Source organism: Pezoporus occidentalis, unplaced genomic scaffold, assembly GCF_034315485.1.
Source record: "Pezoporus occidentalis ecotype Australia unplaced genomic scaffold, CSIRO_AGI_Poc_V1 ctg103, whole genome shotgun sequence".
NCBI classification, from domain to species: Eukaryota; Metazoa; Chordata; class Aves; order Psittaciformes; family Psittacidae; genus Pezoporus; species Pezoporus occidentalis.
The window spans coordinates 1991037-2017089 of NW_026912812.1; the positions used below are offsets into that span (position 1 = coordinate 1991037).

Consider the following 26053-nt stretch of genomic DNA (forward strand, 5'->3'; position numbering starts at 1 on the left):
AGGAGAAGGAGGAAGACGAGGGTGTAGTGCCTGCCCCGCTGCTTGCCGGGGCCGGGCTCACCGGGCGCCGTGTACCGCCCCCCGCCCCGCCTCCTGTGCCTCTGGCGTGGGGAGCCGGGCTGAGGCGGAGCAACGCGGTCGAGAGGCTGGCGGCTGGGCTCGGTTTTCTTCTCAGTGGGCGTCGGTTGGGCCCCGGCGGGCCCCGCCCCCGCTCGGCCGCCCCCTCTCTCGCCTCCCGGACGGCCCGCAGATGTCAGTCAAAGCGGTGGGCTGAGGCCGGCGGCGGCGGCGGGCGGAGAGAGAGGCAGCTACGCCACAGCCCAGCGGCGGCCATTCGTGGAAAAATAGGCCGTCCCGCTCCTCCCAGCTCCGGCTGCGACCGGCCTTCTCCCCTCTACCGCTACCCCCACCCCACCCTCCGCCTCCTCCTCCTTCTCCTCCCCCCTAGAGCGGCGCCTCAGCGGGGCATTAATGCGGGATGAGTGGTATGTAACCCCCTCCCTCTCTCCCTCCTGTGCACACCCCTCCCTCCCTCTGCTCCTCCCTCCACCCTTCATCCCCCCTCTATCCCGCCCTCCTGAATTCTCCCTTTTCTTCCTTGCTTCTTCCCCTTCTTACCCCGCTTTTCTCCCGTTGCCCCTCGACCCATCCGAGCCGCTTCCTCGCATGCCCCCTTTCTTCTCGTTCTCCACTGTCTGCCCCTCCGAGTCGCCTTCTCCGTGCCTCCCTCCTCCATTCCCTCTTTCTTCGCTATCCCTCCCTCCTGTGCACATCCCTCCCTCTTTCATTCCTCTTTTCCTCCCTCTTTCCCTCCCATGCACAACCCTCCTCCTGCCCCCTAAAGCATCGACGGCCATTCAGTGGCCGTCGATGCTTTAGGGGGCAGGAGGAGGAGGAGGGTTGTGGGTGTTTTTTTTCCTGCTGTCTCTGGGAGAGAAAACCAAACCTCCCCTTTCTGGGTGTTAACTCTCCAGCCCCCATGGGTTGGGTTTCAAACCACGTTTCTTAGGACTCGTTCTTTTGTAATAATGATTTGCTCTGTTGTTTTTATTAAGAGGTAAAGGTGGCAAGCTGGGAACCAAAAAGGATATGCTCGTAGGTTTTATTATTATATAAATGAAGGTGAATAATTAACCTGTTACACTTGATATTTTTGCAGATCAAAAGAAGGAGGAAACTATGCCCACGGAGGGAGAAAAATCTCCCGAGGCGGAGAATAACAACAATAATAATAAAAAAGGGAAATCTGGAGGCTCACAGGTAAAGCACACACACACAAATAGGAAAGTGCCCAAACATTTCTTGCTCAAGGCTTCTTTCTTTGGGTTGGGTGAAACGTAGTTGGTTGGGACAATATTTTTACTGCCTGAGCATGTTTTTTTTTGATTGGATTCTGCAGTGATCAGCTGCTTTCCATGTAATAGAAGCATTTTTTAAGATTTTCTTTTAATTTTTGGGGTGGGGGCAGGTGAAATGTTGGATTGAGGGATGCAGTTGAGGTCCTGGCTGTCACATATTCGTTGATAATTGGGGACCTTATGTTTAAAGATTACTTACAGAAATATGTACTTCCTTATTTAGAGCTATATCATTGGTCTCTATGCAGAGGCACGTTTTTTTCTGCTTCCTGTATAAACTTTAAATGCTTACTTCTGATGGTTTGTACTCATGCTCTTCTTAATCTCTTCTGTTTTGTGTCTTTATGGGTAGGATTCTCAGCCTTCACCTCTTGCTTTGCTAGCAGCCACCTGCAGCAAAATAGGAACTCCTGGTGAGAATCAAGGAACTGGACAGCAGCAGATTATTATAGATCCCAACCAAGGTTTGGTGCAGCTTCAGAATCAGCCACAGCAGTTAGAACTGGTAACAACTCAGCTCTCTGGAAATGCTTGGCAGCTTGTTGCTGCTGCTCCTTCTGCTTCAAAAGAAAATAATGTTGCTCAACAAGGATCTTCTGTTGCCTCAAGTGCAGGAAGTCCCTCCAGCAGTAACAATGACAGTACATCTCCTTCAAAAACCAAATCAAGCAGTTCTTCTGCAACAACCCCTGGACAATTCCAGGTCATTCAAGTACAAAATCCAAGTGGTAATGTCCAATACCAAGTAATCCCACAGATCCAGACAACAGAAGGTCAACAACTACAAATCAATCCATCTAATGCTACTGGCCTACAAGACATACAGGGTCAAATTCAGCTTATTCCTGCAGGGAATAATCAAGCTATCCTCACAACTGCAAATAGGACAGCTTCTGGGAATGTTATTGCTCAAAGCCTAGCAAATCAGACAGTACCAGTCCAAATTAGGCCTGGTGTTTCCATACCCCTGCAACTGCAAACGATTCCTGGTACTCAGGCTCAAGTTGTAACAACATTACCTATAAACATTGGTGGGGTAACACTAGCATTGCCAGTGATAAACAATGTGGCAGCTGGAGGAGGTTCAGGTCAAGTTGGCCAGTCCAATGAGAGTGGAGTTTCCAATGGAAATCAGCTAGCATCTACACCTGTCACTTCTGCCTCTGGCAATACAATACCAGAGTCTCCTTCCTCATCTTCCACCTCTACAACCACTGCCTCAACATCTCTAACCAGCAGTGACACGCTAGTAAGCTCTGCAGAAACAGGCCAATACACAACAAGCACAGCAGGCAGCAGTTCAGAGCAGATGACTGAAGAGCCTCAGACAACTGCTACAGACTCTGAAGCCCAGAGTTCCAGTCAGCTTCAGTCCAATGGACTACAGAACGTTCAAGATCAGTCAGGTTCCCTTCAGCAGGTCCAGATTGTAGGACAGCCTATTCTGCAGCAGATACAGATCCAGCAACCTCAGCAGCAGATTATTCAGGCCATTTCTCCACAGTCATTTCAGCTCCAGTCAGGGCAGACTATACAGACCATCCAGCAGCAGCCTTTGCAGAATGTTCAGCTGCAGACAGTGAGTCCAACTCAGGTGCTCATCAGGGCTCCAACCTTAACACCATCAGGGCAGATCAGCTGGCAAACTGTACAGGTTCAGAATCTGCAAAGCCTTTCAAATCTTCAAGTTCAAAATGCTGGGTTAGCCCAACAGCTAACCATTACCCCTGTGTCTTCAAGTGGTAGCACAACCATTGCCCAGATAGCACCAGTGGCTGTTGCTGGTACCCCCATCACACTGAATGCTGCCCAGCTTGCTTCTGTACCTAATCTTCAAACAGTAAGTGTTGCAAATCTGGGTGCTGCAGGTGTTCAAGTTCAAGGAGTTCCTGTTACCATTACCAGTGTTGCAGGTGAGTGGTCTGACAAAGTTTTGGGTTGTTTTTGTTTTTTTTTTTTTTATTTTTTTGTGTTGTATTTGGGGTTTTTTGCTTGTTTGTTAGTCTTGTTTTGGTTTTGCTTTTGTGGTTTTTTTTTTTGTTTATTTGTTTGTTTTGTGGGTTGTTTTTTGGTGTGGTTTTGGTTTTTTGGCTTTTTTTTTTTGTTTTTTTTTTTAACTATTGGAAGAATACCAGACAGTTTTAAATTAATTTATTTTTTTTCCAGGATTTTCTGTAACAAGTATTAAACCCTTAACTGTGAAGAAATAACTTACACTTGTCATTAAAATTCAGATCTTAAAATAGCTGACAGTTCTCTTAAACATTGAGCTAAAATTACCAGTCGTGCCAGTTGAAATGGAACAGTTGTGTTTGATAAACTATCCTTAAACGATCCTGTTCTCCATCTTACTAAAGACTTGTTGGCTTTAGGAGTGAATGGGAGACTCTTAAAGGCTTTGTTATGTTTCAAGAACAGCAACACAAAACCTTTTTTCCTACCAGGCAGTATTCCTGATCTCCGCATGGGAGGTGTAGGATGGGTGACAGTATGTGAACTGGGATATCTTGTGTCATGGCATGTGTTTGTATTAAACTATTTGTACTCTGCATCAGCTCCTGAAGTTGTTCCCTTAAATGTTTGAATTCCGCAAAGAGATTGAGTGGGTAAGGTATGCGTGTGTACAGCAGAGTTCCTGTGACTTCTTTAAAAAAAAAATAAAAACAATTGGTAACAGTACCTCAGTACTTGCTGGTGAACTCTTGGTGTGTATTATGAAATGCCTCTTTGGTTATGCTGGTCTAATAGCTGGGAAAGGAGCTATTAAAAGGCTCTAGGCTGGATAACAGAGCTTAGTTCTAAAGTAAATTCTGTGCAAGGTCTTTGCAGTGTCCCATAAGGGCAAATCTACGTGAAATTTGCAAGCTTCTAATGTTTCAGATAAAACTTGATTTGGGGGTTCTCTCTGCTAGTTTGATAACCGCTTACAGGAGCTTAGTTTTATTTCATACAAGTAAAAGTTGCTTTCTGTAGTAGGTACAGTGAACTCTTGTCTTAACAGCAGCCAACTATGGACACACTTTTTCAGTATAAAACTGTAAGAAAAATGTTTAGCTGCTGTCTGGTCTGCATACACAAATGCTTGTATCCTGTTAACTCTTAACCTGTGGCCTTTTTCTTAATAATCATATGGTAAGGTGAGAAATGTTTAACTGGGCAAATTGTTGTTCCCCTTAATTGAAACATTTTTGAGGAGACCAAACATAGTTTGATAATAAGAAATTTGCCATTAGGAAAATTCAATTTGCTATGGTGTTCTTTGGCACTTGATGGCATGTTGAAATACGAAGAGCTGGGTTAGATGCACTAAACCTGGCTTACTTAAGGAGTGTTACAGAAATGTTAATCTGGGTAATCAAAATTAAAATCTTGACCTTGTGTTTAGTTGTAATGGTTCAAAAAGAAGTTTCAGTTAGCTGGAGCTGACCAGCTGCTACAACATCTTGCAGTGCAGTTTGCCTTGGAAAAAATTTTTCTTGATGAGAAGATGTTAGTTGACTGTTGTTAGACAGAAGTCCCTACCTTGGCAGGGACTTCTTCATAGGAATCCAGCTTTGGGAACTGACTAGATTTGGGGGTGCAGGAAGAACCTTTCTACACGCAGGTCTTTCCTGCTTACTAGTGGTGTTTAGTATGCACTAGTAGATAGTAGAACAAGAGATTCTGGATATTGTCTTGCTCTGTTATCTTGACAGTACCTCTGCTAACACGTGGTGATGTCCCTTGGAAAATAAAGGAATTGGGATTTGTAACTGAGTATGAAAGTAGGGGAATGAGTCACAAGTATTGCTCTAGAGAAGCCAAGCAAAAGTCATATAGGGTTCATATATTAACTTAGGCTTTGTGACCATTGAATCCCCCTCCACTTCCATAGACCTTACCTCCTCCCCTTGTGGGCCTCACAGCTGTTTCCACAGTATTTTTAATTTTATGCTAGCAGCAGTGAATCCTCCAACCTTTTCTCCATTCCTTCATATATAAGGTAGTATTTCTGTTCCCCAAGGCTTTAGGTTATGGAGAAATAACAAACTTTGAGAATGTGAGAAATTACTTAAATTTTCTTTTATTTATCTCTACCTCTCTCCTGTGAATCTTCCTGTTGCTGCCCTCTGGGAATGGGGGACACAGTAGCATGGAAAGGAGTGTGAAGATCATGATGTACAGTCCTTAATGCTATATTAAGTATTCAAGGAAAGAATGATTATGAAGTAGAAAAATACAAACATGCTAAAATCATAACTTTTCTTGCAGCTTATAAGGAATAAGCTGTCTTGATGAGGGCTATAAACTAACTTGGATTTTCTCTTTGGTTTTTTTTTGTTGTTGTTTTTGCATTTGTTTGGTTTGTTTTTATTTGAAATGCTTTTTGCTATTATGGTTACAGGACACCTTTATGGAAAAAAAGAACAGCTCAGTTACTTCAACATCTGCAGATGACTTTTTCTTTAGTACTTGAGTTTGTCAACATGAAGTCTTTTGTACATTAATTGGACTCTGCAAAAGTGGCTTATTTTCTACAAATGAGCAGTAGAAGTAGGTGTTAGAAATGTGTTGTATGAGGATGTCCAGGAAGCATGTCCATGTCAGGGAAAAGAATGTGTGAAGGACTCATCACATGCATAGATTCAGATGCTCTAACTTTGTTAGGGGAAAAAGGTTTGTCTTTCAGGCAAACCCAACCAATCAAGCCAGCTGAGTTTCAGGGGTAGGGTGGGAATTGCAATAAGTACTTGTCTGAAATACCTGTTCTTTTATGAGTGTCGTATATCGGTTATTCTAGGTGTTTCTACAATGGGGTAATTTAGGTACCTTTTCTTAGTTTTTCAGTAGTAAATGAAATAGTAAAACAATAGAACACTAAATAAACTGCAAATAACAAAAATTCTTAGCTTTATTATGAAAATGTTAAGTTATAGAATTACAGAACTATTTTGAGATAGACATTTTTAAATTTTTTTCCTTCTTTTGGGTCAAATGGATTCTAAATTCCAAAAAAGATAAATTTCACATTGGGAAGAAAAATGCTAAAATCTTCAAGTAAATATTATATTTTAGTCTGCTTTTTATAACATTTTTTATTCAAAGTCTGTGGTTCCAAGGTATATAGCTTCTACTGTAAACCAAGTAAGATGAATAAGTGCATTTGGGGATTTTCTTGTGTGTGTTTTTTCAGTTAAAAGTTTAAATGTTGCTCATGATAAGTATCACACTTGGGTTATATGTTGCGTGTGGTCAAAAAGCAGGGCAAAGCAGAGAAGTTCTCACATCCTTTCACTTCTTGGCCTGAGAGAAAAGTCATTTGATATCAGTGATGTAGAGTAAAAATTATTTTTTTTTTTACTGTGAGAGTGACTAAGCAGTGACACAGGGTTGCCCGGAGTTGTTGTGTATTCTCCATCTTTGAAGATATTCAAAAGCTGTCTGGATGTGGTTCTGCCTGAGCAGGGGGGGGTGGACCTTTGGAATCATCGGGTCTCTTCCAGTCTACACATTTCTGTGATTCTGTCTAATTTTGCTGAGAAGATATACAAAGTGTAAGTCAAAGGCGCAATTAAACACACAGAAGACAACTGGATGAGAAGATGGAAACCAAGTATCTAAGCCTTAAAAACAGATCTTTAAACAATTATTTAATTAACAGCTAATCAAACAATGGACTATATAAGAACAGTTTTGTTTACTTGGACAAATACCTGTCTTGCTATGAGATCAGTCATGGAAGGCTACTTCTGTATAAAGTCAACTGTATTTCTTCTGTGCTTGTATGACTTGTTTTGTACACGACTCCCTGTGGAACAGGGTAGTCTTTAATGTGAATAGCTGGTGACTTCCTGAATGTAGCCCCTAGGAGTTTGGGAGACAGTGGGTACTGCAGAGTTCCCTTGCCTTTTTTCAAGGTTTCTGCTGTTACATCTGTAGGTGCAAGTTCAAAGCATTCCTGTCCCCGTCCCGGTTTACATCCCCTTCTTAAAGTAACATATCCTTTGCTTTTCTAAAGCTTATTTTAATGCTGTTTTGTTTGTCTAGATGTGTTAATGGCAATATAAGGGGTTGTGTGAAAGGAATTCATTTTATTTAGAACTAGATTCTAAGAAAAATACATAGTTCATAAAGCTATTTCCTTTTGGTGGGCTAAGTTTTTTGTGTTTTTTTTTTTTTGTCCCTCAACACATTTTGCTTGGAGTATATTTGTGTTAAGAATAGGACAGAACATGAACATTTGTGGATGCTGAAGAATATGGGGTGAGATAAAGCAGAGCAGTTGAGCTGTAATGAAATGCTGAGTATTAGTGGCTTTCCTGTAAAAGTCTTGTGCTGTGTCTGTAGGGTTTCTTTTACTGGAGCCTTCAGAAATGCTCCCATGTTTTTTCTGAACTTATTAATTGTTTTTGCTGACAGTGGGATATTTAGTGGTGGTGTTGGAGATACCTTTTCAGAATATTTCCCTGTTTCTCACATAATAAAAACCCAAACCAACAATTAAAAAAACCCCATACTTGTATCTAGCCTAACTGTTCGTTTTGAAGTAATCCTGTTACATGATGATGGTGTTTTTCCCATACAAAAGTGTATGAGACACTTATTTTAGAAATAGTGAAAAATATTATCTGTACTTTATGTATATTCAGTCCAAGTGTAGTTGGTTGCTTTAGGTTAAAGTCACATTCCATTACTTGTAACTCAAATTCAAGCCCTTCTGTTTAAGATGAGTGGTGGCATGGCCTGAATTATGGGGAATTTGGAGTTTATCCACCAAAATGACCTGGAGAAATGACTTCTGTTTAGTGGAACAGTTTGTTGCCTGGCAGTACTGGCATTGGAATGTTTCAAGTCTTGCAGGGATGCAATGTAGACTCTAAAACAGTTATTAATGACAATGAAGTCCAATACTAAGAGTTTTTAAAACACCCAATAAGAACATAATGAACCTTGTCCTCCTGTTTCATATGATGTAGTTATGTCACTTACTAAGGCAGTTTTCTCTTTGACTAGCTACTTGCATTGCGCTACTATTAGTAGTTGAGCAATTTGTCAGTATCTCAAGGTCTCCTTCTGCTTTCTTGTGCTTTATCTCATTTGTCTGCTTCCAAATCCAGCCTGTCTTTAAGGTGGTCTTTATCATTATTTACTCTTCTTGTGTGGCACTGAAGACATCGTTTAGATACTATTGTTCTGGTTCAAACTTTGCAGAGGAATTTGAAACACTGTAACAAATTCTTTAAGCAGGAATAAAATGATACATAAAATTAAATGCATGTAGGTTGAGAGTAGTGACTGGAAGAAGGGGAATATCATGCACATTTTTAAGAAGTGTAAAAAGGAGGACTCTGAGAACTGCCAATCTGTCAGGTGCACTTCTGTGCCTGGTCAGATCATGGAACAGATAGTTCTGGTAGTATTGTCAAGCCATAATGTTTAGACTGGATGTAAGGAAGAAATTCTTCACTGTGAGAGTAGTGAGGCACTGGCATGGGGTGCTCAGAGAAGCTGTGGCTGCCCCATCCCTGGCAGTGTTCAAGGCCAGGTTGGATGGGACTTGGAGCAACCTGGTCTAGTGCAAGTTGTCTCTCTCTGTGGCAGAGGGAGTTGGAAGCAGATGATCTTTAAAGTCCCTTTCAACCCAAACTGCTCTATGATTCTGTGAATTTAAGAATTAAAGGTGTTTCTGACCCTATTTGATGCTTTTTAATAACATCCAGTGTTTTCTGGATGTTTATTGCAAGCAAGCTGTAGCAAACACCTTGAAAGAAGCAAGCTGCAAGGTATGGGAACTGCAGTAAGAAGATAAGTACAAAGCACTAAGCTGTTTTCCACAAACCCAGAAAAAATGCAGGAGTCTTTCCTAGGTTTTTACTTCTTAGTGTACTACTTGGCATTCTGAGGATGTAGTTGGGAGGAGTACGGACATTTAGCATACTTTTTCCAAAGTCATGAAAGGTCTCTTACAACTGTTCTCAGGTTGTCTTGAGCTGAGAATTGTTGCAGAACCACAGTGTTCTAAATATTATAGCACTGGCATCCCTTTCAAATGCTTCAGAGTAATTATAGGAGAAAGATTTAATCTTCTAATGACAAAAAGTGGTTTGGTTTGGATATTTTTTTTTAACTGGATTTAAAACAGTGGCAGAAACAGTTTAATAACGACCTATGCTAAAGAAAACAAACATTTGCCTTGGTGATGGTAGCTTAAAAATGAAGTATCAACATACCGTTCCTGAACTTGATGTGTAAGGAATGTGCTGTATACCTGTTCAGCTAAATTTCCCATGGAGAATAAACTGGTAAAAATGCCTCAGTAAAACAAGTCTTTTCTGCCTGACCTATGGATTGTAGTGCCTAACTTCATCATTACTTGTAGATAAAATGGGAAAAGGAAGCATTTCAAGTACCAACTTTGCTTAGAATTGCTAGGTGAAATAGCATAGAAACAGCTAATTAGAAACCTATTAACTTCAATTAAATTAAATTGTAAGTTTAGATTAAATGTAAGTCCCTAAGTCTTCAAAGAATAATGTTAATAAAACTATGTTTCCCTATTAGAGTATGGGTCTTCTAAAAATGTTTCATCAGTACAAGTGCACTCTGCAACTATCAGGTTTTGCCATCCACTCTCTCATTCCTTGCTGTCAGAAATGAGAGCACATAGAACAGGAAATGAATTGGCTGAACTTTCATGTTCAGAAAATGTCAAGCAAGCAAATTGAGTGACACTGCACATCTTCATCAGCCTGTTTGTATTTTTTATTTTTAATTAATGGTGCTTAGATCCATGCTAAACCAACCTTCTCATTCTTCCGGTACCACCTGGAGCACAGGGGCTGCAAGAAGCATATTAAAAATCTAATCTCAATAGTTTCCTCAGTGTAATTTATATTATGGAGTACTAAGCTTCGTATCATTTTGGTACTGCTAGATAAGATAAATCCATTAATACTGATTTAATATATTAAAAATGTTTAATGGCAATGGTGATTATTGAAAAAATAACTATATAATGGAATAAGACCTCATGTTCTAAAGGGAATGTTAATTTCAATTATAAACAACTGTTTTTCAGCAGTCAGTGATTTTAATGGATAATTTAGTTAATAAAAGTTGTTTGGTTTATATGCTGTAGCATAGTAGCTTTGGAAGTAGTCAGGACTGCATAAGAAAATGCAGTTTTTATAATTAATATTTTGCTTGTGTCATGACACTTTTCACCAAAACAATAGCTCTGGACATATGCATTCTCTTGAGAAAAGTAGCATCTCAGCCCATGCTGAGTTTGGGTATATAGTTTTTAGTTTTAGATTACTTTGGGGTATAATTATATAGTTACATGGATTTCTGTATGCACCTATTCTTAAGGATGGAGTTTCCAGTGGTGTTTAATACTGTTGACAGTGGATAAGTTATATACCCTGATCAGCTGGTCATTGGTAAAGCATGTTATCCCAACATGCATGCTTAGACTGGCAGATTATCATTTTATTGTAAAGAAAAAATTATAAGTTAATATCCTCCTGCTACAAAAAAAAAAACAAACAAACAATGTAGGGTACATTGTAGGTACAGGTCTGACTTTCCTTAATTATAGTTTCAAGTGATGATGTGACCACTTTTCCCTTGGTCACATCTTCCCACTTCCCCTTCTTCCCTGAAGTTTAAGAAATATAGGCCTTGTTTGTTTGGTCATCGGGAAGTAAGTGACGAGGACATCAAGCTCTTCAGTTTGTTCTGAACCAAGAAGGAAGATTAAGTTTATGGTTTTGTAGGGATAATAATGTTACAGGAGCTGATAGCAGAGCTTCTTAGGGTTTGTATCTTATTTATATGGTCCTTCTATTGTAGTTCTATAATATGTAGCTCTGTTGGTCCTTGCCTGCTGAAGGCTGTAGCAAAGTTACAGTTTTTACATCTTTAATAAACAAAGTACTTTTTGTATTGTTTAGCCTGTGTCTCATGTTTTCTCCTACTGTAACAGGTCTTTTAAATTGTTTCATGAATCTTGTTTTTCCTGATAACTTCTAATCACCTTGCCAGTGGTTGGTTTGTTTTCTTTTTTTTTTTTTTAATTGTGAATAACTTATCAACTCCTATACAACTTAACTTAGTTTTAAAGTCAGCTGTCTTCCTTTCTGTTGAAAGGATTTTCTGTGTATATAACTGTTAATTAATCCCTCCTGTGCATACAGGCATATTTACTTTCATCTTGATCAATATAAAGATAACATTTCATATAGCCAAAATGCAAAATGCTTAATACAAGGACATTGATGAACCTTCAAGTGTAAAATATGCCAGCTAGCTAAACTGTAGTCAAAAGCCCCCAGAAAACACAACCAGTCTCCCCACACACAACGCCTTTACTCCCCCAAAACTGAGTGCTGGAAATTTAGCTTGCATTTTTTCATGTCAGCCTCCTTCTGTCCTTTCAGGATTAGGCTATTCTTATTTCTATGGTGATATGCAGAAATTGAACTGAGATGCTAAAAAAAAACACACTTCCTGAGACCAGTATTTTAATTTCTATGTGGCAGAACTGTGTGAGACAGGCACTCGGTTAGTTGTTTCATTTGGTTGGGGTTTGTTGTTTGGTTGTTTGTTTTTGGGGGGGGGGGGTGTTGTTTTGTGGTTTTTTTTTTTTTGTTCAGTTTGTTGGGTATTGGGCTCATCTAGTCAGGCTATAGAGACTAACAGTCAGCAAGTGGCTTTTTTTCTAGTCCTATCCCTATTTCACAGTTAAGGGGAGGAGTCGGAAAAAAGAACTGGGCCATGTTCTGTTGTGTCTATGACCTATAGAATAACCTGAGAGTTGGATCAGGGTGATGAGATAGAGGGAGATGTTCCATAAAAGTAAACTTAAAACTCTCATTTCTTAGATGTACTACTAGTTTCCATGCAGTGTGTCTGACATTCTGCAGCACAATTGGAACTTGGGTTTCAGTTATCTATTTGCCCTGAGGTTCGGTATTCAGGGTACTACTTGTGTTCATCTGCAGAGAAATGTTCTTGAACATTCATCCTAAATATGCTTTTATTTTTGACTGTTCTTTCAATAATGGTGAAAAACAAAGGGTCATTTGCCTTAGCAAAAAATATAAAAAGTTATTTTTCTGATTCTAACTTTGTCTTTAGAAAGTCTAATAAATGGACCATGTTTTCTTTCCATTTGAAGCCATGGTGTCCAGAACAACCAGAGTCATTGCCTTACTTTGACTGAAACCTCAACTCTGTTGTGGAAGACTAAAGTTTGTGAAACTGTAATTCCAGGGGTGATCATGTTGTTTCTGTGCAGGGCTTTGTGTGTTGTATTTGTGGCAGCTCTTTACTGTGTTTAATGAAGTAATAAAGTAATAAAAAGAGAGCTGGCTTTTAGTTCAATGAAAGATACTACTAGGTAGGAAAACTTCTTTTCTCTCTCAAAATACTGATATGACATCAGGTTGTCCTAAAGCACTTGGGTAAAGCTTGAAGAGTCATTAAAATACCTTCATTAAACTTTTGGGGCACTGTTTTGCCTTTGTGTTGCTGATAAAATTCTTGCATAAAAGGAAAAAAAAAATCAATTTAAGGTGTTAAAACCCCCAAAACTTACTTTTTACTGCCTTAAATCTCATGCTTTTAGGTGGTGTTTTTCATAGAAGTAGAGCTTAATTATGATGCTGTTCAGTAATTTTTGAACACACTGAGACATTTCATACAGGAAGCCTTTGGAGGAGAGAGTAACAAATTCTTGCAAATCCTGTCCAAGTTGGCAACAGGGAAAAGATAGAAACTTGCTGGGATGTTCCTGTAGGAGATAGAAAAGACAGATGTCTAGTTGATGCTACAGTTTGCACTGGGAACTTTCTGCTTGTAGTAGCATCTGGATGCATTACTGTGCTGTTGTGACCCAAATTTATTGTAGTAGCTGGGTGTATCCAGTTTCTTTCTCTACTCCAAACTGACCTTCTCTACAGAATGTGTGGGTCCCATGCATCAGCCCATGAGGAATTCCTCCTCTATCACATGTTGTTTCTTCACAAGCCTTTATAAACAAGCCATTCAGGGTAGGAGAGAGGGCAGAATTGTCTGTGCACCACTTTAGTACTGAATTGTATAGTCTTCTGTGTAAAAACTTATCTCTGACTATAAAATATTGCCACAGACTTTTTCTAAGTTTTTAAACCTTGGCTATATATTAAGATTATATATAAAATGTTATAATAAATATAAATATGTTGTATTATAAATAAATATAAAATTAATATGTGTAAATATATAAAATATTATAAGTCAGCTGTATGTCACTGGAAAAAGAATATTAGAGTGAAGGATATTGGCAAGCTGACTGTACTTGGTGTATGCAGGGGAAGAGGAGATGAAAAATCTCTTTTCCCCCATTGCTTCACATCAGTAAGTTGTTGAATAGGTGAACTGCTGCATTGGCTCTGATGCTTGTAGAACTTTGGAACTCTGAAGACTGTTATTGACTTGACTTAGCTGTCCTGCAGTGATATACATTGAATTAGGAACATCAGTTGTGACCTTCTCTTTCATTTTTAGAATATGCAGTTGAACAAATTTTTTTTTTTTTGCGACATTAATTGTTCCAGCTCCATTTCGCAAAGTGTTCCACATATTTTGCACTAGGTGCATGCTACAGAAGCAACGCTGTCATTAATGCTGTCATCTTTCTGACTGGTGAATGCTGGTTGCAGAAGAACAGGAAATCTAAACAAATTATTATGGGAAACCAAGTACCAGAAACTAGAAGTATCCTTTTCTCAGTCTTCAATTTCTTTTCTTTCAGAGATTCATTTTTCTAAAGCTTGACTCCCATGGTTTCTGTGGATCATTAAAGTTAAGTCCTTTTCTTCCCTTTCTGCCCCATTTGCCTCAAAGAGTAGTTTTTCATGCTTGCTACTTCAGGTGAACAGGAATAGGAACGCAGGTGAAATGTGTAGTAAAAGGAAACTTGTTTTGACTTACAATGGATAGCCAAGCCTTCAGTGATCTTCAGTGGTCAATTACTCTGTAGGAAAGTACTTCCTAGGTATCATGCAATAGCTTTCTTTAATCATCCACATGGTGTTATGGGAGATTGTTATTTCACAGATTAGCTTTGAAGCCTAAAATTGATTGAGATATGCGTGTCTATGTATGTATTATTTGGCTCCGTACTAATAACTTAAAATTTGTGAATTTTTTTGTGTGAGTGTATTGGACTTGTGTATGGGGACAGTGTGTATGGGTTGTAACTGCTAAGATGCAGTTTTACTGCAAAATTGCAAAGCTGAGCAAGTGATGCTGAAGAACAAAGGATGTGCAATCCTTTATCTTGATAATCCTGTACCTTATGATAATAAGTAATGCATTTAATTAACTGCTTAAAGGGAAAAGATTAGCAACTAAAATCACTCAGGTTCTTCAATTTGAGAAGCTTTATAAATTTCTATAAAGTTATTCTTAATTACATTTAGTCATAATCATATCTGCAGTAGTGCAATGAGTGCAATTGCACTTGATTTGCAAAATAAATACAATATCAGGTTGCTTTGTTGTCTGCATGTTGTCCTGTAGTCAAATTGCTGTGGTCACTACCCAAAAGAAAGAGAGAACTTAGATCTGAGAGAAAATGAGATGCAATGGAGTAATTGGCATCAGTGTTTTGCATACTAACACTTTGTTGTAGCTTAACATTATAACCTGACAGCATGTATAATAAAGTTCAGGCATACAGAAGTTCAGTGACGACTTTGTTAATCTAGAATGTTTCACAGTTTCAGGAAATCACTTTTAAAGGAATCATGGGAACTTGATAAAAACATTTTATCTTAAACGCAAGTGTAAATGTGCAGTGACTGCTTTAACAACTCGTACAGGATAACATATGTAAACTGAAGTGTGACTTTGTTCCCTCATATAATGATTTGTTTAGACCTTTTTCTTAAATGTGTTGAAACATGAGAGCTCTTGTTACTGAAAGGTTTAATTATGAATGGTGAAGTATAGTGATATCGAGTCATGTGGTTTGGAGTATGTCAGCATAAATCAATGTCAAGTGATCTCAGGATTGTAGCAGAACTTCTAGAAGGCTTTAAATGGTGTTTCAATGCCCCTAGTAAGAACCCATTTGGATTATTTTTAATGGGTCTTTATTTCTCTATCTAGAAAGCATCAGTAAATCATTCTCTTTCTGTGTCGATAACATGATCTCAGCAACTTGTTTTTAGAATACTCAGGCTTTGTTTCAAATAAAAAGCTAATTTATATCTAGATTCTCTCTCGAAAAATCCTGATTTTTATAAACTTTAGAAGTTGCTCTGATATAATTTTGTTGCTGCTGACAAACTTGTATCAACAGTTACATCTTCAGTAAACTTGAATTAAGAAATAATGAAACTTCTTTATCTTCCTTAATAAGTATTAATGATGTAAAAGTTAAAGCTGTTAGTGATCCAGAATGGTTTCTAGTATACAGGTTGTTTTTTTTAAAAAAAAAAACAACAAAAACCACAACAAAAAAAAAAAAACACAACCAAGTCCCACACAACTACAGACCATAGCAGGCTCATGTAGAGATTTAGACTAGGGCATGTTCAGTCAGCTGGCTTGTGAAAATGTTCTGATTCTTCTTCAAAAGATTTTTCAAGCAGCCTAAAATCCATTCATTTTACTCTCAAAGAAAAAGAATAAATAATTTTTTGTTTAACAATTTAAAAATGAGAATAGATGCATTTCTTTCTCTTCTGTATATTATTAGTGTGGTATATTGTTGCGATGCTCTTCCAAGAGTACAAAACAAAAATTAAGTCCAGGAAACACATTACTGAACTTTTCAGTGTTTTCTGATGACTGCGTAAAACTCTGGCAAAGGATATTTATCAGAGATGTGTGCTTTCTTCAGGTACTCTTTTATTTCAAAAAGCAGAGATTTGCTTATGGAGTATTATACCCTGGATCTTTAAATAGGAAGACTTGTGTGATACTTCGAGTGTTTTAGAACCTTTTGTTTTGAATTTAGTAAGTGGAATCCAAGGAAGGGAGTTTAAAATAACAACTTGGTGAGATAAATTTAAAGAAGAAAACCTTCACATCAGAAAGTGTAATACGTTTGTTAATGCCATCTAAAGAGCAGTCATTTAGTTAGTGTTTAACTGAAACCATATGGATAATGTAATTGTCTACCTAAGCAACCTTACTTTGGCATTTTCTTTCGTATGTTTATTGTCACCTTTACAGTTACTGTGAAGAACTTAGACATAACTCTATATCACATTTAATAAATAGATTAAGATTGTAGCTCAATAGTGTGCATCTTGTATTGCAAGATACATGTGGTCCTCACATGGGAGAGGGAAAGTTTGGGGCAGATAAAGGATGCGTCAGCACTGAAGAAGTATCAGAAGACCCTTGTCTGGTTTATCGTCTCATGACTTAGAGACTGAAAATTGATTTGCATTGAATCAGCACAAATATTGGATTTTTAGAAATGTTGAACAGGCTACCCATAAATGTGGATTGGCCAGATCCTGCAAGAGTTATGTGTTGGACATTCATTAGCAACAGTCACAGTTGGGGGGGGGAAGGAATCAAGGACTCATCCTCCTCAAAGCTCATGTGCCTTAATTCACATCTTGGAAAGCCTTGCTCTAGCGGCCTTGGAGGGGGAAGTTGCATTGAAACTTTAATATCAATTCAAGAAAATCAGAGAGAAGGGGAAAACTGAGAAAAACATGCTCTTCACATGTGCTGTGACAACAGACTGCTTAGGTCCTAGGACTTTTTTTCTCAAATAGGACTTTGTGACATGGCTGGAGTCATCCCTCTAACAGATTGTAACAGCAAGGGATATTTCCTATTAATGTACTTGAAAATGTGACTGATAGTGAAAAAAGAATAAGAGGCTGCAGTAGGCTGCCATAATGTGTATTACACCTTTAATTTTTGCAGTGACCACTTGTAGGCTTATCATTTTTGGTGCTGCTCTGTGAATTAAAGGAGTTTGCATCTCGAGTATGTTTAACAGAGAGAGTGTAGGCTGTGTTTTGCAGGAGACAATCTGAGCAAGTTCTTCCTGTTAATTTATTTACCTTTGGCTAACCAAAAACTGCAACTGGTTTTCAACACAAGCCATCATGTTATCATGTTAAGATGAGCATTAGATATAACAAAAATGATCAGCCTTTTTTCACTCTGGCTATTCATAGCACTCAGTCAGCACTTAACAGCCTGGAAAATAATTGCCCCTGGACTAGTACTTTGGAAGCTCTTGTGTCCTCTTCTGCCACTGTTAGACCCAAGTACTAGATATTACTATAGTAATTTATACCATAATGTCCTTCTTGCCATATCATATTCTTTCTCAAGGATTCTCATGAGTGCTTTTCTTTCTCATTAGAATATGGAATAAATAACAATGGACTGGATCTAAATTTATTATGAAAAGAAAGACTTCATTCTACCCTAGATATATTAAGACTGCACTCAAGATTAAGCTTGTAATTCTTTTTCTATGGTTCCTCTTCTGTGAATACCAGACTTCTAAAAGATTGTTTGTTTTACTATCTATCTGTTTAACAGCAAGTGTTAAGTCTTCTGGGCTTATTCCTTGTTCTAAGTACCAAAAGTACTTAGCAACACATCAATAATCGTGTTCTGCTTAAGAAAATAAGGAAGCTTTGTTTATCCATATCTAGGCCAATCGGGTACAAGTTCCAGGAGGAAACTAAGAGAGATAACTGGGAAAATTTGGTCAGTGCTTCAAGGTAACCTGGTGTACTGACCTAATCATGAGATATCCTATATACTGTAGCCAGCAGTGACTTGTTAAGAGTATGGTCAACTCATTTAGGGAGGTTCTCTGTATATCAGGTTCTTTAGGCCTAACCTGTCTGTGTGTATGTGGTGGTGTTAGGAGGTTTGCGTTAGGTTACATCTATGGCTGTTATAATGATATTATACAAGATAGCCTGACCAAGCATATATTGCTCCTCAGCAATCGTGAATGAAGTAGTCATTATCCTATGCTATGTTGTATATGAGCTCATTTGGTAGCTAGGCAGTTTAGACTTCAAATCGTGTTCTTAGTCTTATCCCCATAGATGGTGTCTGTTATGGAAGCTTGAGAAGTTGGAGAATCCATTTGAATTTGTCTGAATCTCTCATATTACCTCCAGGGGATTTCTAAGTTTTAAATTAATGTTTTGATACTGAGGACTCTTCAAGTCTTAAAATATTATGGTCTATTCTAAGGAGCTCTGGTTGGTCATTACACTCTCTCAATAAGTATATAGTGTTTACTCTTATTTCCCACTTGTATGAAGGCACTGAGCTTTTGAATATGGCAGCATCTAATGATGTTTTGTCACATTCCTGTTACTGGCAGGACTGGTATTCAGTGTTGTCAGACAGTGGCTGGAAGTCTTATTTCTGCAGCACATTTAATTTGTCACATTATTTTCCTAGACTGTACAGTACTAACTTTTTAAATATATTGCCCTGCTGTTCAAGAAACTACAGTCTTACCTATATTGGAATAGTCTTTACTGTCTTGATATTAAAGCAAAATATTTCTGATTTCCTTTCATCAAGAAAGCAAATGAGATCAATGAATTTATGCAATGAAATTGAATTCTTAATCCATCAAGTCAGTGTTAGAATTACATTTGATTCAGTCAAGCTGCTTTTCCAGTCTTAAAAATATACTCCCTTCTGCAAAACAAAATCATAGAAACATAGGTTATCTTGAGTTGGAAGGGAACCGTAAGGATCACTGAATCCAACTCCCTGCTGCTCACAGGACCACCTAACACTAAACCATATGACTAAGAGAGTCATCCAGACACTTGAACCCTGAAAGGCTTGGTTCTATGATCACTTTCCTGGGAAGCCTATTCCAGTAACCACCCTCCCAGCTGAAGAAATTTTTCCTAATGTCCAACCTGAACTTTTCCTGGTGCAGCTTCATTCCATTTCCATGTGTCCTATTGCTGGTCTCCAGAGGGAGATCAGCACCTCCCCCTCTCCTGCTCCCCTTGAGGAAGGTGTAGACTGCAAGGGGGACACCCCTCAGCCTTCTCTTCTCCAGGCTGAACAAACCGAGTGACCTTGGCTGTTCCTCATAAGTCATACTCTCAAGGCCTTTCGCCAAAGGTCACCCTTCTCTGGACACAGCTTTGCTAGTTGGATGTCCTTATACTGAAGCACCCAAACTGCATGCTGTACCTGAGGTGGGGCTGCACCAGTACAGTGTAGAGTGGGACAATCCCTCAACTGGCTAGCTATGCTGTGCTTGATGCACCCTAAGACACAGCTGGCCTCTTTTGGCTGCCAGGGCACACTGCTGATTCATATTCAAAAATTTGTCATCAACCCAAACTCCAGATCTCTTTCTGCAGGACTGCTCTCCAGCCTGTTCCCCTAGTTTGTACATATAACCAGGATTACGCCATCCCAGATGGAGAAACCCATGGAAAAACACCTGCAAAGCTCTGGCATGGTAGCTTGTTCAGGTCTAGTTTGTGAAAGTTTCTTTGTGGCTCTGTTGAGTCAGAACAGGTTGTAGGTAACAATTCTGTATACGCCATAAAGCAACTTCTATAATTGGCTAATTGTAGTTTTCTGAATGTAGATATGTTTTCAAAGGTTATTAGTGAGACATTAACTGGCAATAGTTTAATGTTTCTGTGTAAGATTTTATTTAATAGTTTCTCATTTATCTCAGTTTTTGAGAAAAAGAAAACAATATACTAGTTTGTATTTCTTAATATCAGTCAGTAATTTGTAGTCTTGTACTGTTCTAATAACAAATTACATTAAACAGGGCTATCTAAGTGAAGTACTGTGGTAGTGCTTCAGGAAAATGTCTGGATTTAATGTTTGTTTTGTGGCTTCCCTTAACTTTAGGTGGATTTTTGTCCTATAAAATGCAGAAAGTTGATCTGTGCATTTCATGTACTGAAGTTACTAATAAAAGGCACACATACTTTCATATTCTACAGGTCAACATCAAGGACAGGATGGAGTAAAAGTACAGCAAGCCACAATAGCTCCTGTTACTGTAGCAGTAGGTGGCATTGCTAATGCCACAATTGGTGCTGTTAGTCCTGATCAGATAACACAAGTGCAGCTACAACAAGCTCAACAAGCTTCAGACCAGGAAGTGCAACCTGGCAAGAGATTGAGAAGAGTTGCTTGCTCATGTCCTAATTGCAGAGAAGGAGAAGGAAGGTAAATGTAAATTCTATCAGTATGTATTCAGGCATTTTATCACAGCTCACCTCATTTGGGCATGAGATTTTCTTATACTACCTATGTTCTTAATGTTTTCTGCTAGAAATTATGTTTATGTATTTCTTTTTAGACAGGGGATTATAATTGTCTCTATTAGCATAAAATATTGTTCCTAATAGCTAATAATATTTTGGAATATAATTACTTAGCTTTTTAAATTTGATCTTTTTAGAGGCAGCAATGAGCCAGGAAAAAAGAAACAACATATTTGCCATATTGAAGGATGTGGAAAAGTTTATGGCAAGACATCTCATCTTCGAGCACATCTGCGCTGGCATACTGGTGAAAGACCATTTGTATGCAACTGGATGTTTTGTGGCAAAAGATTTACAAGAAGTGATGAGTTACAGAGACACAGAAGAACCCACACAGGTTGGTTAGCTCTCTCTGTATGCATAGTGTAGCAAGTCTGAATCATACAGCCATGGTTAAATAGTGATATCAAAGTTCTCACTCATTAGAATCTTTGAAAACTGCTCTTAAATGTAAATAAATTAACTTTAAAATAGAGGAAGTGGTAGATTTCAGTTTTCATCAAATCAAGCTGACTGAAATGGAATAAGATGAGGTCTATTCAAACTGTTCTTCTGTACCTATACTAGAAAAAGATGACTATTTCATCACATACAGCTGATGTACATTAGCTTAGTGCCTCATCTGAATTTACCAGATTTTTATCAGGCATGTGTCGTACAATGATTTTGGTGGGAAGGGACCTCAAAGATCATCTAGATCTAGTCCCCCCCGCCATGGGGGAGGCTTCATTCCACTAGACAAGGTTGCTCAAATCCCTGTCCAACCAGGCCTTGAACATTTCCAGGGATGGGTCAGACACAACTTCTCTGGGCAACCTGTGCCAGTGCCTCACCACCCTCACAGGGAAGAATTTCTTTCTAATATCTAATCTAAATCTACTCTCCGTCAGTTTAAAGCCATTCCCCCTTGTCTTATCATTACATGCCCTTTTGTAAGAAGTCCCTCTCCAGATTTCTTGTAGGCCCCCTTTAGGCACTGGAAGCTGCTCTAAGATCTCCCCTGAGCCTTCTCCTCTCCAGGCTGAAAAATCACAACTCCCTCAGCCTGTCTTCATAGGAGAGGTGTTCCTGCCCCCTGGTCACGTAGGATTGGCCATGGACCAGGGCTGTTATCTCTTCACTTGGACTAGCTCAATACTTAAGAAATATATTAACCTAGTCCATACATCAGACTTGGTCTTCTTGGGAAGTTTCCTGAAGTTCCAAGTGAGAACAGGTAAAGCATGTTCTCATAAGAGTTCAAATTAGAAAGGCAGACCTTCTAGAAACTGAAAATTTTATCATCCTTCTTGTTTTTAGCCCCAGGAAGGTGTCTGTCCCCTCCCACAACTTGAAGATAATGCTTGAAGTCTAAGCACTAATTACATTTGAGCAATGACAGGACTTTTTAGTATGTTGAACTTAATCGGTTTTGATGTACATCCTCATTTGAGGTCTTGTACATCCTCATGAAGCTTTGGGAATCATGTTTCCAAATTCTCTTCAATAACAAAAAGATCTAAATATCAAAAGCGTTCTTAAAAAATGCTACCAAGTCATTCTTTCAGGGTTTTTTTTTTTCTCTCCTACTCTGTCAGGTTTATGGAAGTTTATGAAAATTCTCTGGTGACCTGAAATTCAAACTGCTCACCAGACAGTCATAGCATAGCAAATATTTGTTGAGAACGTTTTAGTAGTGAAGAGTAGATTGCCAAAGGCCTGTGACTGAACAGAACACACCTGGAAATCAGACAGGTAGAGAAGAAAACTTTGTATCCTTTTTAAGACACTTCAAATGTTGACTAGAAAAGTGTCAGATTCAAATGATCGAGCAGTGTTCAGTGCTCTCTTTCAGTAACATTTGGTTTTGTTCTTCTTTTAAAAAAGGTGAAAAGAGATTTGAGTGTCCAGAATGTTCTAAAAGGTTTATGCGAAGTGACCATCTCTCAAAACATGTCAAAACTCATCAGAACAAGAAGGGTGGTGGAACAGCCCTTGCTATTGTTACCTCAGGAGAACTGGACTCTTCAGTTACTGAGGTTCTTGGTTCTCCAAGAATTGTCACTGTTGCTGCCATTTCTCAAGATTCAAACCCAGCAACCCCTAATGTTTCAACAAACATGGAAGAATTCTGAAAGGATCACTTACATGGACGCCTAGTGCTGCACTGAAGTTTACATACCTTTCAGGATATGGATCTGGGCTGGTAAAGTGGATTACAGAGCAGGAAATCACATTTTCAGTTATGACTTCTGCAAGTGTTCCAAATTGGAGGGTCAGCATGGGAAGTGTACACCGGTGCAAAAAGACTAAAATTTAAAAAACACAAACAGCGCAAACTGATGTCCTGGATAAACAGATGGGGGAATATTGTTTCCATACTGTACTTTTTTAGTTATATGTCTGTATATCATGTAATGGTTTTAAATGAACTTCCACGCCCCGATTTTAGCATTGGATGGTAATGTGTTTATAAAAACAGATATTATCAATATAAAAGAGGGTGGACCTTGGCTGGGATTAGTATCATTTGAGGAAGGTACTTTGTTTTTAAAATAAATTTGTAATATTTTCATAAGAGCATCCTTTTCCCACAAGGCACAGCAAAGCATTACCGGTTGAACAGCAGTGGAAATATTTTAGGGTTTTGCTCAGTCCATAGAACACGTTGGTTGATTTTGGCTGTCTTTTCTCAAATTTTGGAATTACACAAACTGCAGCTGGATGATACATGCTGCAGACTTGTTCTGAGGTGGGCCTCAGATTGATTTTGACCACTGCATTATAGTAGTGTGTATAAATGACAATCAGTCAGTTCTAATTCCTCTCTTTGTTTGGAGAGCTAAGGTTATGTAGAATTTGTGTATACAGTAGGAAAGATAAAACCTTAGAAAGAGATTAATGTGTGATTTTACTAAAGTGGTGATATCTTTATGTAGGATGAAAAATAAATACGGCAACTTTTGTGTTAATTTGGGGTATTTCAATTCATTATATTTTAAAACATCTGTGGTCCATTTCTAACTGATAGGTAACATGAATCACAAAAACTCAAAATTTTAAGTATTTGGATGTTTTAATTTTGTTAGAATTCATGGAAATTAATCAAACAATTGAGTGTTGCAGCTCATTCTCCAGTATCTTCTCTCTGTAAATATTAGTTTATTATACTGTGGTTAATGTGCTTGAGTTCTTTATGCTTTGACTTAATAGCCAAAGAAAAGAATTAATTATCACATTTTAACAAAAAAAAAAAGGTATTGAAAGTAAATGTTTTCTCTCTTTTTCCCTAAATATTACTGTCTTTATTTTCTTTTCAGGATGATATGTGGGCTGGTAATAAATACCTGTTACCTGTCAAATCTTACATTGAGCCTCCAACCATTAAACCAAGTGGGGAAAGAGGAATATACTTATCTTTTTACTACACGACTTTTGATTTCAAAGGTTTGGCTCCATTTTCAGATGTGCCAGTTTAAAGAAACATAGAGGAAATGGAAAATAGACTGCATTTTCTATGTGAAAACTTCAGTTCATACAAGGAGGAAAGGTGGCCAAATATTTCATAGTCAGGATTTTTAATTGTTCCCATAGACATAAATGTAACCTTTTACACATACAGTCATTTGGTAATAATTCTCATGACCAGTTTTTAAAAATTTTATACACAAAATTTTTTTTTTTATATAACTAAAGGAAGTACAGTGCAAGAAGGGTAAGATTATTATTTTTCCCCTGAAGATTATGAAAGGCAGAATGTGTGGTAGCTGATGGTTTGAAAGACAGAACAGATACCTTGTGCATTCCCTTACAAAACATATACTTCTCATCTGAATACTTTATCAATCTTGTGGTGTTTTCTGTATTTTTGAAGCAAGAGAAATACCAATCATTGTTTACACTGTGTACACTTTAGGCCAGCCCTTTGTAGCAGAATACTAAGCTGAGGGTATTTTGTACTTTCAGTTTACATAAAAAGCTTTGAGATTAAAGAAAAGCAATTTTACACTGTGGTTATAAATTTCAAGTTTCTTAAAGCTTTTGTAGACTTGTAACAGAGTCTTTAAAACTTAGTTGGGTTTTGTACATTATTTTGTATATTTTATTTAAAGTACATCGGAATCAATTAGATGTTACATTTAATACAGATCAACATTAGGTAGTATTAACTGTTAATTTTATTATATAGGAAATGAAACATCAAATATATATTTTATCATTATGTTTCACAATCAGTGCTATAAATTTCTTTACGCAAAGAAGAACCTTCCTAATGTTAATACCGTGTTTCCTCGGAGTTAACAATTTTTGTAAGCTGAAGTTATGAGCCTTCTGCACAACCATTTCATATATAATTTTTTCATGCATACTTATGTATGCAGATAGGAAACTGAAGTAATTTTTAGTTTGCAATGAATCTCTATTATAGATGTATCAAAATATCAATCATCTGGTTGGCTTCATAGTGTCTCAAGTACATTAACTTGTGTTAGCAGGTGCACATTTTACCGCTGGAATTAGAAATATTTTGACAGTCTGTTCTGCATACCATTCTGAATCCATTTTTCTGTCTTAAAAGGCTCGTAAATTTCAATGTCCTTTATTTGACTCAGTGGGATATAGCTGTTGTAAGTAATAGGGCACAGATGTGCAGTAGTATCTTGTTTAATGGCATTTCACTGTTACATTCCCTCTGACACCATTAAAAATTTTGCTTTATTGTAATTATCAGTGCAAAGTGTATTTACCATGGTAGAACTCCAGTGTTAGAATAGTTTTTTTTCTTCCAATGTACTTTCTTTGGTTAGGTTCGTGTATGTGTTGCCGATTACATTAGAAATTGGTGTTAAGTCATTATTTATCACATTCTTTCATGAGAGCAGTAATAAAAGTGTGTAATCTAGGAGAAAAAGTCAAAGCTAAGTAAGCATGATGTTTAGGTCCTATTTTTCAATTTTATAACTGTTTTATTGCAACAATATTTGTATTTAAGTCTTCATTTTAATGCCTTGTGGTGTTTTTTTATGCATGTCACTGAATTGTCATCCTGCAAGAATTGATGTGCAGTATAGGGTATTAAATCTATATAATGATTTTGAAACAGAAAAATAGTTGATGGTAAAAATGTAAATGTTTTGCAAAAATTCCTTACAAAAAAGTTTTGTAGTAATATTTCACTTGTAAATTTTTCTAAAAAAAAAAAAAAGATGGAAAAGGAAAAAAAGGAGAGTAATATTTCCCCACATCTAGATTTTAGAAGTTAATTCTGCCAGCAAAGCCTGTAAGGCATTAATTTGACACTTTTACAATGCTGATTTGTATTATTTTTTTGGTGGGTTTGGAACTAAAATCATGTACAAGTTGTTGCCTGCAATAATATTTTGCAAGTAACTTATTAAAATTCCCTTGAGTTTAAAA

The 26053-nt window shown here is 37.8% G+C and overlaps 1 protein-coding gene across 2 annotated transcripts; it reads left to right on the plus strand.

Moving 5' to 3' along the window:
* On the plus strand, positions 1 to 26053 carry SP4 (Sp4 transcription factor). 2 transcript variants are annotated; one of them, XM_062616764.1, is made up of 6 exons: positions 1 to 485; positions 1160 to 1260; positions 1711 to 3271; positions 20330 to 20558; positions 20794 to 20993; positions 22523 to 26053. In XM_062616764.1, the coding sequence occupies exons 1-6, from the start codon at positions 479 to 481 to the stop codon at positions 22768 to 22770; spliced, it is 2346 nt and encodes a 781-aa protein (XP_062472748.1). In that variant the 5' UTR covers positions 1 to 478; the 3' UTR covers positions 22771 to 26053. The 2 variants fall into 2 exon arrangements, with proteins under 2 accessions (XP_062472748.1, XP_062472759.1); XM_062616775.1 differs by lacking the exon at positions 1 to 485 and adding an exon at positions 918 to 1057.